At 45.9% G+C, this 15655-nt stretch overlaps 1 gene segment (V, D, J or C); it reads left to right on the top strand.

The window, feature by feature from the left end:
- The first annotated feature begins 390 nt into the window (after window positions 1-390).
- LOC138520350 (immunoglobulin heavy variable 3-33-like) lies at window positions 391-762 on the top strand. The segment is given in 1 exon segment: window positions 391-762. A coding segment is annotated over 1 exon segment (372 nt).
- The last annotated feature ends 14893 nt before the right edge of the window (window positions 763-15655 follow it).

The raw sequence follows: 15655 nt of genomic DNA, 5'->3' as shown, positions 1-15655 counted from the left end.
CGATCTGTAAAATCCGGGAAAGTGTTTTTTACAATGTGAGAAAGACTGTGGATTTGGTCTGTGAGTGCAATTGAAGATGCCGCAGCTTAAATAACATAGCCCCAGGCCTCCACCCCACCCATATTGTCAAGTCGGGCACATTTACATAAGCTGCTCACATGCACTCCTTTCTCATGCAAAACCAGAGTTCAGAGACTGAATTTAAATCAGAGTGGCTTTCTAAAAGAGACCATTCAACCCTCTAGTAAATCTGCAGAGATTTCTTTGTAATATTTGGGAAATAATATTAGCCGCCTTCTCAGCAATATGTGGATATTGGCGCTTACTCTGTATGTTTTCACCGGTAAGTGTTGTGAACCGCTTTCAGAAAGGGTCACTGATAATTACGAGATGGAGGTTAGACAATGTGATATGAATTGCATTTATTTACATCTTGCAGGCGTTGGTGCTGACATTCTCCTGACCCAGGTCGGTGACGCTGTTAAGAAGCCCGGGGAGTCCCATGAACTCTCTTGCCAGGGATCCGGGTTCAACTTTGGGGATTATGGAATATACTGGGTCAGGCAGGCTCCAGGGAAGGGCCTGGAGTGGGTGGGGCTGATATGGGATGACGGAAGCCAGAAATATTACTCGCCCTCAGTGCAGGGCAGGTTCACCATCTCCAGGGATGACCCCACTGCACGGCTACACATGGGCAGCCTGAGGACGGAGGACACTGCCAAGTATTACTGTGCCAGAGATCGAAACCAGCACAGTGAGTGAGGCCATGTCAGAAACCCAAGGAGGAGGGAGCAGTTTCTTATTACTTCCTGAGCAAGCTTCCTCTTACTTTAATATCAGTGTTCACCAGTAACAATGAATCAGCAGAAGAGTGCGGTCACGGTGGTGTTATTTAAAATAGCCCTCAGGATATGTGTGTTTTCATACATGCAGTAGGAAATTCACATGCACTTAAGTGCCAATGTCCTGGTTGATGGTTGTGCATTGGGAGCTCTTGGAGGATCAAAGAACACAAGACACTGTACACCAGACCGGGTTCTTTTGTCCACATCTTCCTCTAAGCATACTTCAGCTACTAGATTGAATTCTGTGCAGAGCTCCAGCATGGGCAGAGAAGCATCACCCAGGGCAGAACATGTGGTTTCACACTGTGTGACGTATGAGGGGGATTGAGCTTATATTGAGAGCCAGGTTCCAGTAGAATGGGACCCTAATGGCATTGGCAGCTTAACAGGTGTCACTGGTGGCCTCAAGAACGCAGCAGCTCCCAGATGAGGTCTAGGGGGTTTGTTTACAATTTAGCAACAAGTCGAATGGCAGTCCCTCTCTCTCCAATTTAGGGATGAAGTGTCCCACCCGTAGCCAGGCTTCCCTCAATCCCGGACTGCTACTAGTGATCAATAACCCCTATTATCTCTTACATCTGCCTCATGTCCTGCATGCGCTGTGATATGAGGCGTGACTAAATAAAGGGCCTGCCCTGCTGGTAGGACGGCAGTTCCAGGCACAAGCAAATACCTCTGTGGAGTGTCTTTTGTAGCTCCAGCGCTGCACACCAGCTGGGCCTACTATGCAGGCCCCCATTGTTCTCTCTCTTAGCCGGCAGCTGCAGTCGGAGGAATCCAACACTTGCGATGAGATAACGAGACGGAGCATGCATGCAGCTGTTAGGTCATAAATCAGCCTATGAAGTACCTCTTTGCCTCCCACGCTGACCCGGACGTATCAGATTTTGTGTTTGCTTTGTTGCACTAACTGTGTTAACAGCCATTATACAGCTTTACTGGCTGTGGCCCCGCCCCCTTTGCAGGAAGCGGATAAAGTCAGCTGCTCGCGCGCACCAGGCGAAGTACCTGAAGTACCTCTTTGCCTCCCACGCTGACCCGGACGTATCGGATTTTGTGTTCGCTTTGTTGCACTAACTGTGTTCAAACAGCCGTTATACGGCTTTACTGGCTGTGGCCCCGCCCCCTTTGCAGGAAGTGGATAAAGTCAGCTGCTCACGCGCACCAGCGCGCGCACCAGGCAAAGTACCTGAAGTACCTCTTTGCCTCCCACGCTGACCCGGATGTATCGGATTTTGTGTTTGCTTTGTTGCCCTAACTGGGACATAACTTCACTACAACACTGAAGACGTTTCTACGGACTGCCTAATATTTATAATTACTTATAGTGTTCTTTTTTGTTTTATTTAATGCTCAAACAGCCGTTATACGGCTTTACTGGCTGTGGCTCCGCCCCTTTGCAGGAAGCGGATAAAGTCAGCTGCTCGCGCGCACCAGCGCGCGTGCACCAGGTGAAGTACCTGAAGTACCTCTTTGCCTCTTCGCCGCTGAGTTGCGGCGGTGCGGCGAGGAGGCACTCCGGGTCCTGGCATTTCGTGATTGAATCGTGTGATGCAATTGCGTTCGTCCAAACAAAATTTACTGCAGCCTCATCCAAGTTCCCTTTCATCTAGAGGTAGAGGTATGCCTGTATCCAAGGGCCTTTCGCGACCATCCTCTCAGCTGGCTTCTACGCCAGTTCTGTGTACTAATAAGAAAGTTCTGCATGTAACAGAAAAAGTATTGAGGGATGCGGACATTCGTGCCTTTTACAAGGACGTCACGGAAAGTCTTGTGTAAACATTAAGCTTCCGGCACCGACGCAAGCCGTCAAGTTAATGGTGAAGACGTCCAAGATTGCAACTGTATCTACACCAGCAGTAAAGCCGCGTATGGACACAAAATGTGACTCAGTAGATGACGCTGAGAGGTGTAAGTTGCCAGTTTCTTCCATTTCTGAGGTGAATGATACGAGTGAATTGAATGCATCTAAAGTTGCTAAAATGCCATCCAATAATCCGTCTATAAGTGACAGCGCGATGTTAAAAGCGCTCCCTCCAACTGCAAAATTAAACTACACAAACAAACTGGAGGGGAAAAGTGCACAGGATGCACAAGTAATTGATTTTGAAGATGAGGGATCTGGGTTCTCTGGGCAAACACTACCCGACAATTTGGCGGTTTCACCAGTGATGTTTGAAACTCTGGAACCCACTTATACAAACTCGCCCATAAGTGTCTCCTTTATGCGTCCCACTCCAAGAAGACCCACTTCTCCCATAAGTAAAAGGAGCATGGCACATTCAGGCTCGCAAGGTGAGCGGATGTTGGAAGCCACCTTGCAAGCTATGAATTTTGCCATACAAACATTATGAACATTATTCGAGACACTAGACACTAAGTTAGGGAAGCACGCTGTCTTGTTGGAACAAATGTATAATTGGCAAAATACTACTGGGATGGCAATTAGTGCTGAATTACATAAATCAAGTATCCCCAAACATAAAGATACAGCGATGCTGTCTGTAGCTGCTCAAACCTTTTTAATAACACAGATGTTTGATTTTGCTATCCCTCTTATTGAAGGGATCATTGTAGATACTATTTCAAGTGAGAAATCGCTTTCTAATAGTGGCCTGGAGAGTGTGCCTGAAGGTAACTTGGCGGCTCCCGAACCATATCAACAACAACAACAAAAAAAAGTTTATACCATCTTTACCCCTGCTAATGGAAAGATAAATAAAAACATACCGAATGGTAAGTTACCTAAAAATCAAAGTGCCCCCAAAGTGGTATCAAACTCAAGTTCTAAGCAATTTTTTAAGGCTTTAACTTTTCCCCCAAAAAAAAGTGTCATTGTCGCATCCAAAGCTATAAGGAAAAAATATAAACAACGGATAGAGGTTAAATCTTCCCAGTCCAGTATTTTACCTGAACCTGACGATTATGCACCTTTGAATGCACTGTTGAAGGAAGTCAACCTCCATAGTGCTGAAACGCTACGGAAAGCAAAAAGGGGAGTGACTTTGAATCCTGTTAATAAATCTATGGCTAACTCGATAGAATTGAGAAACGAAGATGCTATTCAGGCATATAAACATGAAATTAGAACGGCAGTGGATGCATATATGTCTGATCGAGGCTTGACAATTCCATCAAGGCGGGGTGTTGAATCCCTTGCACCTAATGGGGTGGTTGAGCAGGCGGTAAGGTCGGATTTAGATAAAAACAGTGTAAAATCTATGGACCACCCGCAATCTAGAGGGAGTGGCTCACAAATGACCGTGCTCCCTGCACAACTGCCGGTGATAACCATTGCTAGGCTAGCTGAAGATCACCCAGATATGAGGGAAAGTCGGCATCATAAATTACCAACACAACCGCCTCATCCACAGGGGACGGACTTAGCATCGGAAATGATGGGTTTAGTAGAAATTGCCCTAAAACAAATTCAGGCGAAAACAAAAAATGAACCACTGAGAGATCACCACAATAACAATCAGACTAATCTACTCCCTGTGACTAAGTCACAGGTGAAAAAAAGACTGGCACCATATTCATTAATTTTGGCCTGCAGAACGGTACCCTGTAAGCAATATGACCTTAATAGAAGATCTGTCATGGCCATATTTTCTGAAGTTGTACAGTTGGAAGATATCAACTCAGCTGATATTGAGTATGTGGAGTTTGTGAGTGAGGAGAATCTCAATATTGTGAGATTGTGGTTGAACTCTCGGGTCGTGCAAAATCTTATCTGGTCAGCAAAAGTTCACCTGTTTAACCTGGGATGTGAACTTATAGCAGAAAACAACATAACAATCACAGCTGCTACTAATCACTTAGTAAACTTCTTTTTACAAGCCCATTTCCTGGAGGCTACTGTTCCAGAATTTGTATGTACACAAAAGAAAAGTTGTTAAAGAGAGAACATTTGTCTAGGAAAGAGAAAAGTATTTGAAACGGATGCACTTATTCATCTTTATAACAATGTTTTATTTCACCTGTTTTAACAGCTATCAACTGAGGTTGAGGCTACATGACTAATGTGTGAATTACTCATGTTATTAATTGTGGTATCGACCATGTTTTTGCCTTTAGGAAAAATGTACTTATGGTGAAAATGTTTTGTATAATGTTGTTTTGTATAATGTCATATTTTATTTGTGGATGTGAAAAATTGTTAAACATTTGAAAAGTTGTTTTTAACAACTAACCAAAAAAAGATGAAAACAAATTATAAAAAAGTAAAAAAATAAAAATAAAAATAAAAAAATAAATCAGTCTTTGCGACCACGACACAGTCACATGTTTGGAAAACATGTTGGGGGTGCCAACCCCCACCCACAAATAACCCAAACAAATGGAAAATAAAGTATTTCACAACGAAGCCAAGCAGCACAGTGGATGCCACTGTGAAGAGTTTTAAAACAAAAACCAAGCAGCACAGTGGATGCCACTATACAGACACTGCACCATTAAGGGAAGAACATGGGAACTGCCAATTCCACTGTGCCACACCTATACAGCAGCAATCACAGGTGAGGAGGAGACCATCGCCACCCACACACACACACAGGGGCGAACACAGTATCAGGGAAACATGGCAACTGACCTTTCCATGCCCAGACCTGGCACACCGGCAAGAATAGCTGCGTCGCTGAGGCTGCCAGTACCATTCCCTCGACCTCATGGCGGTGCCACGGCTGCACTTCAGCCTTTTAAACCCTACACCAATCTATAATCAGTGGGACACCACTGGATGTTGTGGATTCAAAAGTTTGAAATGGCGATGGACTGCAAGGATATTACAACACCCAGGAAAATTAGGTCACACCTCTTGCTCAACATGGGTGATGAAGTCCTGTGCATTTTCAACACGCTGGTCATCGATGATGGTGCAGACATATAATAACTGGCCAAAGACGTCCTCACAGTACATTTCATGCCACAGTTAAATCCGGACTACAAAACGTTCAATTTCTGTACCACAGTACAAATGGAGGACGAAACACTGGACGCGTACCATACAAGGCCCGAAAACTAGCACTATCTTGTGAATTTGACAATGTTAAAAAAGGAAATAAGGTGCCAGATCATCAATGGCATATACTCAGAGAAACTGCACAGAATGGTATTGGGCGAAAAAGCCATCACCTTAGCCAGGATCCTCGAATATGGATACCAAGGGAACTGTCACAGGCAAGGGCAGCACAAATGTGCACCACACTACAGAAACTCCAACTGGTGCCAGTGCCCTGGTGCCAGTGCCAGTGGCAATAGCACTGATCTCTAACCGCCAAGTACCAAGGGAAGACTAGAATGAGCTGAACAGCAACCGAGAATCCCAGGACCTACCTATGTGGATGGTGCGGTGGAGCACGTCACGGAAGGACGAACTGCCCAGCACAGGGAACCAGGTGTGGGGCATGTGGCCGGAAGGACCACTACGCACATGTCTGTAGATCCTCGGGGCAGCCTCAATGCCCACAACCACAACAAGCAAAATCCTTCTCCAAGAAAAAGAAGCAAGCAGATACACGTCGCATAGCGGGCGAGGACAACTCGTCGACAGACGAATCTGGAGATGACAACGGAGAAACAGCGATGGGTGTGGGGACTGGGAGAAATGGGGAGGAGAAGCAAAACCCATCTGATCTCGGCACTTGACCACAGAAATTCCGAGTCTAGAAAGAAACGTAAAAAGCCCAAATCCCTTGTGTCCATACAAGGTCAAGAGACACTCGTGATGATAGACACCAGAGCATCAGTAAATGTGATGCCATCGACAATGTCCCGGACACTGCAACCTCTACCAGTCCTCAAATCAACAGAAATGATCCTGTTCCCCTATGGCAGCAAGACACCAATCACAGTAGAAGGACGTTTCAGAACAGAACTAAGCAGAGTCGAGACAGTCATCAAATTGAAGATATATGTTGTCAATGCCGGAATCGAATGCTTGCACATTCGGGATGCAGCTGAGGTCCTGGGACTAAGTTTGTTCATCTGCGATGTTGCAGATTCCACTGACGTCACCCATCCCCTAGCGAAACACCCTGGCATCCTCAATGGCATTGGATGTTTAAAAGGCAAACTCATAAAACTACACATCGACTCTATGGTACAGCCCTGGGCATTACGCCATATGAGAACTCCATCTCACATGGGAGACTTGGTCGCAAAGGAGTTACAGGAACTTGAAAAGGCTGGCATTATCGAACAAGTCACAGGACCAACACATAGGGTTTCGCCTATGAGATGGAGGTTAGTAGGCTGGAGACCGCAGGCCTAACCATCCACTGAGACAAATGCGACTTCCTGAAAGAAGAGATAACATTCTTCGGATACGTCTTAAACATCGAGGGGGTATCCGCCAACCCACAAAAGGAGGCAGAGAAAAAGGAGCCCTCCCCCTGACAACACCCACAGAGGTACGCAGTTTCTTGGAGATGGCAACTTATTGCGGCAGGTTAATTCCCCACCTGGCAACCATATCCGAACCGCTCAGGGAGCTCACCAGGTCAAACATTAAACTGGAACTTTGAAATCCAGGAGGCGTTTGAGCGAATCAAGACGTCTCTGTCTTCCGAAAGTGACACTGGCCAATTGATGACAGAACTGTATATCGATGGGAACCCCCTTGGCCTTGCGGCCATACTGGTGCAAAAATCATGGAAGGGGAAATCAAGCCCATCACATATGCCTCCCGAGCCCTAGCGCCCTTCAAACAGCGATATTTGCATATCAAAAAGGAAGCTATAGCAGTACTCTGGGGCTGCCAACACTTCCACATCTACCACTATGGATGGAAGTTCAGAGCATACACAGACCACAAGCCACTGATCCTGACCTTCACAGGGTCATCAGCCCACCCTCCAGCTAGAATTGGGAAGTGGCTGCTCCACCTTCAGCAGTATGAGTTTGAACTGGCCGATCAGGCGTGCATGTACAATCCGGTGGACTTCCTGTCCAGGCACATGAGAGCTACAATCCTGGGGGAAGTGAGCAAAGCAGAGGAAACAGAGGAGCACATTTGTCAAATCATACATACCATGAAGCCCAAGGTGATCGGCATAGAAGACATCGTGGAGGCTACACTCAACAACCCCTGATGCGACATAGTAAAGAACACTGTCATATCCGGTGATTGGAAATCATTCCTCCGCCACGTACATAACCACACGCCAGCAGCCAGAGAGTTCCTCACAGGCATATTCCCAGTACGGCAGGAACTCTCCCTCACCAGCGAAGGGCTGATCCTGAGAGGAAACCGCATAGTAATTCCAAGCAGCCTGCAGGACAGAATTGTGGCTCTGGCACACAAATGCCACCAGGGAATGGTCAGGACAAAGGCCAGATTATGACACCATGTGTGGTTCCCTCACATTGATGACAAGGTAGAACAGGTCATCACATCCTGCCATCCCTACCAAATCACAGGAGCACCTCCAAACCCTGAGCCAATTCAGTCGCCAGAACGCAGGTCATCAAGGTGGGACGCCATCAGCATCTACTTCTGCACAGTGCAGGAAGGGACATATCTGCTGGTGACTATTGATGATCACTTGCGATACCTGGAAGTGGAGATAGTTTCCTCGACAGCGGTGGAGACCGTAATACCTGCACTTGAGAAGATGTTTGCAACACACAAACTTCCATGACGCAGCAGGAGCCAATGGACCACCATTCCAGGAGACAGAACTCAGGAAATACCTGGATGATCTACACATCAAACATCACCACATCATGCCCAGGTGGCCACAGGAAAATGGGGATGTGGAAAGATGCATGCGAACAATCAACAAAGTGTTGCGCAGATCCAGATTTCAAAACAGTCCCTGGAAAGTGGATATGTACAGATTCTTACAGAACTATCGTGTGACGCCCCACAGCTCCACCAACATTCCCCCGGCAGACCTCATGCATGGGACCATGGTGAACTCGACCATAATACACCATCCAAGTAGGGCAGTCAAACTTTTTCACAGCGAACGCACCAAATGTTAGGCAGAATCACATGCAGTACCCTTTGGGAACACTACATGCAATTAAGACTACAAGTGTCAGTTTAATTTCACCTTTGGTACAAGCCTGTACTACACAGTTATGTGGTAACAGCGGCTGAGCAGCCAGACTTATCTCAAGAGTTTAGTGAGCAGTAGAACAAGTTACATAAAGGACCAACAAATACAGTGATTCAAATATACACTTACTCAAGGTTTCTTGGTAAAAGAATATACATTTATTTACACAGTCAGTTTGAAAACATTACACTAGCAAAAGCAGCTCAATATCATACACTTTATACGCTACAGATACACAACCAATAAGTTACTGAACAAGTTCAACTCCCCTGAAGTGGGAGCAAAATGGCACTTCAGTTACTTTCAAAAGGGGTAACAAGAAAAAGGTTATAAGAATCAATAGCACAAAAACTTGAATAAGCAGGGCAAAGGGTTTCAGTAAACTACAACAAGCAATTCAATTCATAGGCCTGGGCCCAAAGTCAATGGTTCAGAGACTTTGTATAGGATAGCACAGTTCTGTAGTAAACGGTTAAGTCTTTGCCACAGAGGTTAGAAGAATTTAGCTAGGCGAAAAGTTTGACGAATGTTTTAGGGAAGGACAAGCCTTCGAAGTTGAGAAAGTTTCCACAAACTTTTGCAATGGCCGAAAAGATTTCCGGACCGCGTTTGCACAGTACCTTGTTAGTGAACAAGAGCTGTAGCTGAGGGAGTTGTTCCTGGCAGTTCGAGCAGATCTCGCTGTTCCTGAGCTTCAGTCGTGGGGAAAAGAAGGAGGACGTCGGGAGGTTCCTGCACTGCCCAGGGATGAGGCCACAAGCTTAGCAAAATGTCGGTTTAAGGTGTGAGTGCCTTAAAGACGACAAACTGGTATCCTTCCCACTGGCTATCCAGTTTTCCACAGTACTCTGCAGAAAATTCGACCAGGAGAGGACACTGTCCAGGCGGCTTACGAGTTGGTTGCTCAAGGGAAGAAGTTAACCATGAAGGGCTTCTCTGTCGATGGAGTTTCAGGCAATTCGGACCTGCAGCATGACTTCACCGGTCGTCCAGGAGTTGCAGCAGTACTCTCCCTTCAGCTCGTCTTTGGTTCTTTCGTTCCAGTGGTCGACTCTACTTTCCAAGTCCCAGAGACCTGCTTTTAAACAGTTTTCCCCCATTCATTCCAGTCTGGCTGTCACTCTCACAGCAGGGTGGCTGTCCTTTCTGGACAGCTAGCTGGCCAATCACACCAGAGTGCATTCAGGTCTCCTAGGAGACTAAGCACAAGGAGTTTTGGGCACCTCCCTCACATCCTGTCCACACCAGACACTCACACGCCAGAGGAGAGCTCCAGCACTGAAACCCCGCCAAAGGCCAATGAACAAAGGGACCAAACCTGGTTTGGTGCACAGAGACAAACACAAGAATTATCTTTCCTAAAAGAAATGGCGAAAAATTCGACCAGAGTCTGTTTTTACAGATAGGTCTTGGGCGCCATATTGAAAAACATGGCTGACCCGATTTTTAGCTACCGTTGTTCGCGGTCGGGAAAAATCCTGGTAGTTTGATTTAAACCAGTGCCACCAGCCATGTAAAGTAGGAAAGGGTAACATTTTACTGTTACATTAGTGTTTTGACTTAGGGGATGCCAGGCAACCTCTCCAGCACTCTATAGGAAGATAGTGTGTGCTGGGTCAGTAAATTTAAAGAGACTAGCAAAGTCAATTTAACTTTACATGCTCTGGGAGACAGTAGTCAATCCCAGAGAAGGTATTTAAACCTTGGGGAGTCTGAAAGACACCCCTGTGCCACTGAACTAAAGGTTCTGTGTGACACACAATAAAAAGATGATGCCTATGGAGTTGTTCTAAAACTCCATAACTAAAGAACACAAAAGTAAAACACACCAGAAAATACATGAAAGAGTGGGGAAAAAAAGCTCACACATATTCCGGGTAATACATCAAATCCTAGAAATCCAGCAAAGTTGCTGGGGGTCTCAAAAGGTAAGGGAAATTAGCACATTTTGAGAATTCCTCCTAAGACTCACCCCCCCCAGACTAATGGACAGGAGGATTTAATCCACTCCTGGATGAATCTCCTTAGTCCAGTCCGTCAAACATCATGGAGAGACCATCAGCATTTTGGTGGTGACACCCAGACCTGTGTTCAATGGTAAAATCAAACCCTTGCAGGCTGATTGACCATCTCAGTAGTTTAGGGTTTTCCCCTTTCATTTGCATTAACCATCTCAAGGGTTGGTGATCACTCTGAATCACAAAAGTAGATCCATACAAGTATGGTCTAAACTTCTTCATTGACCACATAATAGCAAAGCATTCACGCTCAATGGTTGCCCACCTTGTCTCTGGTTCCTTCAGCTTCCTGCTGATGAAGCAAATGGGGCGCTTCCTACCTTTCTCATCCAGCTGACTCAGAACTGCACATATACCTGTATTTGAAGCAACTGTCTGCACAATGAACGTTTGGCTATAGTCAGGAGCTCGTAGGACTGGAGCTTGACAAAGGGCTTTCTTTAGGCCTTCAAATGCTTGAGTGCACTCCTCATTCCACCTGACCTTTTTAGGGAACTTGGGAGAGGAGATTACATTCAAGGGAGATGCTATGGTCCCATAGTTCTCTATGAAGTTCCTATAGTAACGAGTGAGCCTAGCAAGGCTCTCACTTGGGTTTCCGTAGAAGGGGTGGCCCAGTTTTGTACAGCTTGTACTTTGCTAGGCAATGGCCTGATTTCACCTCCTCCGACCTCATGTCTAAGGTAGACCACTTTACTCTGACCAATTTGACATTTGCTAGCCTTTATGGTCAGATGCGCCTGCTCAAGAGCCTGCAAAACATATCCCAAGTGGTCAACGTGTTCTTTCCAAGTAGTGCTGAACACTGCAATGTTATCCAAGTATGCCATGCGGAAGTCCTCCATCCCATTCAGAACTTGATTAACCATCCTTTGGAATGTAGCATGTGCATTCATTAGTCCAAAAGGCATTACCTTAAACTGGTAGAGCCCTGCTGGGGTTGAGAATGCAGTTTTCTCCTTGGCATGGTCTGTCAGTGCTAGTTGCCAATAGCCTGAAGTGAGATCAATTGTGCTGAGGTACTTGGCTGAACCAAGTTTGTCCACCAGTTCATCTGTCCTGGGTAAATGGTGGGCATCAGTCTTGTTGACTGCATTAAGAGCTCTATAGTCCACACAGAATCTCAACTCCTTGGATCCTGCCTTTGGTACTAGAACAACTGGACTAGACCATGGACTGATAGATGACTCTATTACCCCTAGATCAAGCATCTTGTTGACCCCCTCCTTTATGAGGGATTTTACATGATGTGACATCCTGTAACCTCTGCTTTTAACAGGTAAACAGTCACCAGTTTGAATATCATGCTGGCCCCAAGGGGTCAAGCCTGGTGATAGTGAAAACAGGGAGGCAAACTGATTTAACAGAAGCTTGCACTCCTCCTGTTGTTCAGGTATCAAATTAGAAGAGAGATTAACTCCTTCTATTTTCCCATCTAAAGGCTGGCCTCTGAGTAGGTCAGGTAGAGGTTCACTCTCCTCTTCCTCTTGAGCTGAAGCTAGAAGCAAAGCTCCCACTTCTGGCTTTTAGGCGGTTGGTGTGAAAGACTCTGGGAGCCTCCTTAGGATTGCCTAAGTCCACCAGATACTTGGCCTCTCCAAGTTTACCCACAACCTTGAAGGGTCCTATCCATTTGTCCTGTAAGGCCCTCTGCCTTGTAAGTACCATAACTAGAACTAGCTGGTCTTGAGAAAACTCAACCATATTGGCCTTATGGTCATGCCAATGCTTCACCAGAACCTGACCTGTTTTCAAGTTATCTGATGCTTCTGCCATCATGTGTGAGATTCTCCTCCAGAGACCTATCACATAGTCAGTGACTCTCACTGGCTTGGGAGAAGGAGCACTCTCCACCGCCTCCTTAATTAGGGCCAAGGGGCCTCTAACTGGATGGCCATAAAGAAGTTCAAATGGACTAAATCCAACTCCCTCCTGAGGGACTTCTCTATAAGCAAATAGAAGGCATGGCAGTAGAAGGTCCCACTTTCTTCTAAGGGGTTCATCTAAAGCACCTATCATGCTCTTCATTGTACGGTTGAACCTCTCTACCAATCCATTTGTCTGAGTATGGTAGGCAGTTGAGAACTTGTAAATTACTCCACAGTGTTTCCACATGGCCTGCATGAAGTGGGACATACAATTGGATCCCCTGTCAGAGATATCTTCCTTAGGAAAGCCTACCCTGGTAACAATACCAAGTAGGGCCTTAGCCACAGCCTGAGCTGTAACAGTTCTCATAGGAATGGCTTCCGGATACCTAGTAGCATGGTCTACTACAACCAGGATAAACCTGTTTCCTGAAGATGTTGGAGGGTCTAAGGGACCAACAATGTCGATTCCTACCCTCTCAAAAGGGACTCCCACCACAGGGACCAAGGGTGCCACATTCTTGGCTCCACTCTTGTCAGAGTTTTGGCAAGTGTGACAGCTCCTACAATACTTATCTACATCAGACCCCAATTTAGGCCAGTAGAAATACAAAGAGAGCCTTTACTTGGTCTTCTTAAAACGTAAGTGACCAGCCAAAGGCATCTCTGTGATAGACTCAGTCAGTTCACTGTAGAAGAGGCCATCTTCCCAGTACAACCTATGCTTCCTTGGCTCTTGCCCATCCAGCTGGGAAGCTGCCTGTTGGCAAAGTCCTTCAAGAGTAGGACACTCTCTTTGACCTCTGCTGTAGTCTGCCCTACAGCGTCCAACTTCTGATAGTAAAGACTGCAGCTCAGGATGGTTTGCAGGATCCAGATCTCCAACTGGAGCAAGGTCCTCTTCCAGCTCCGATTCCTTAGCAGCTGATTCAACCACACAAGGTTGTTCCACACACTCAGCCTCAGCTGGTTGAGGAGTCACAGGTGTGACTTTGGACAGTCCTCTCGGGGATGTCCTGATTGGTAGCACAGGAGTGCTGGCTGGTTTCTTCCTGGAGGTTTTAGGTTTCCTCCTTCTTCTTAGAAATTGCAGTCAGTAAGTCCTGTGGACTGGGAGTTATAGTTTCCTCTATAATCTCCTCTTGAGAGCCCCTTAAGGTACTCTCTCTGACCTTCGTAGTCTGCTCCTGTTTCCCTTTGCTGGGAGGCCTGGGGGTGCTTGGTACAACTCCAAGAGTTTTTAAGTCATTCCCCAACAGGACTCTCCCAAGTACTTCACTCTGCACACTTACAGTTATCTTGACAGTCATGTCTTTGCACTGGATGATAGCTGGTAACTGTGGAAGCATCTGGACAGGGCCTCCAGCAAGCTTAGTTAGGATTTTGGGTACCTTAGCAACATCCACAACCTTGAAAAATGATTCATCAACTACAGTTATGCTGGCCCCAATGTCTCTGATAGCAGGGGTCTCCTGACTATTCACAAGAACGCTGTCTTTGTAATACTGTTTAGTATTGTCTGGAATGGAATTGTAGACATCTAAGTTCTGTTGTTCCCACAGACCCAGGGATACTAAAGAAACACTGACTGAGACTTTCATGGGTTCAGCAGCCAGTAAGTGAACATTTCCACTTGCCATTGGTACTTCATCCTCTGGGGAGAAGGCTAAGGAGACAGTGTGGATCCCTGAAGGTTTACCTTTACATCTGGGATCCCCTTTCACATGGTCAGTTGATCCACAAACATAACATTTTCCAAATGTCTTTATGAATGGGGGTTTGTTCTGACCTCCTTCTGGTTTGGCACTAGGAGGTACACTAGCCTGATTTGGTTTCCCTTGTGGCTTACCCTTGTTATGTTTGGGGCCCTCTTTTGGAGTGGAAGTACTATAATTCTCTATGTTGTCTTTCTTGTGCTGCATTCCCTCCTCCTTCTTCTGAGTTACCCCAGAATCCTTGTGAGTAGCCCTTTTGGCAACCCACAAGTCAGCAGCCCTTGCTAACTTCTTTGGATCAATTTCCTTAGAGTCAGCCAAGTGTTATCTCAGCTCAGGAGAGCAGGCATCATAAATAGACTCCAACATAAACAGATTTCTCATACCTTCATAAGTGTTAACTCTGTAACCCTTAACCCATCCATCTAAGTTCTTCAAATATTCAGTCACCCAGGTAGCCCAAGGGGTACCATCATGCTTTTTGAGGGTTCTAAACCTCTTAAGATACTGATAAGGGGTCTTCCCAAATCTAGCTATCAAATCTAGCTTCACAGTTTCATACTCCTTTTTGTCTATATCACCCAACTCCATTACCACATCAGTTGCAACAGGGGGTAGCCTCAAAAAAAGCCAAGGAATCAACTGATTCCCTGTAATGTCTTGAATCCAATGGTTATATTCAAAAGCAGCCAACCAATGCAAAATACCAAGCTTAGCCTCATACATACCTACTGCATCTTTGGGCATGCAAGGCCTCTTAGGCCTCTGGGAGAGAACCAGTTTCAAGAGACTTTTTCATTTCAAGTGCATGATTAAACTCCATTTCTCTGAGTCTAAGTTCTTGATGTTTGCTTTCAGTTTGAGCTTGGAGTCTTTTAAATTCTAACTCAAGTCTCATTTATTCCTAAGAGACAAATTCAGGACATAGGTTTGGACCTGGTAGGGTCCCTGTGGTCAAAGGTTGAGGCCTATGAGCAAGTAGAGGTAAGACAGAGCCTACATTCTGAGACTCTTCTGCCTCATCTAACTCATCCACAATATTTGAGCTGGGCTCTGACATATCATCATCCTCATCAACATCCTTTCCACATTTGCTGCAGGTGTGGGGGTTTCAGACCCACTCCTCAGACTTTGGTATTATAACAA

The sequence above is a fragment of the Ambystoma mexicanum genome, chromosome 13 (genome assembly GCF_040938575.1).
Source record: "Ambystoma mexicanum isolate Mex_15411 chromosome 13, UKY_AmexF1_1, whole genome shotgun sequence".
Lineage (NCBI taxonomy): Eukaryota > Metazoa > Chordata > Amphibia > Caudata > Ambystomatidae > Ambystoma > Ambystoma mexicanum.
This window is presented reverse-complemented; position numbering and strand designations above follow the sequence as displayed.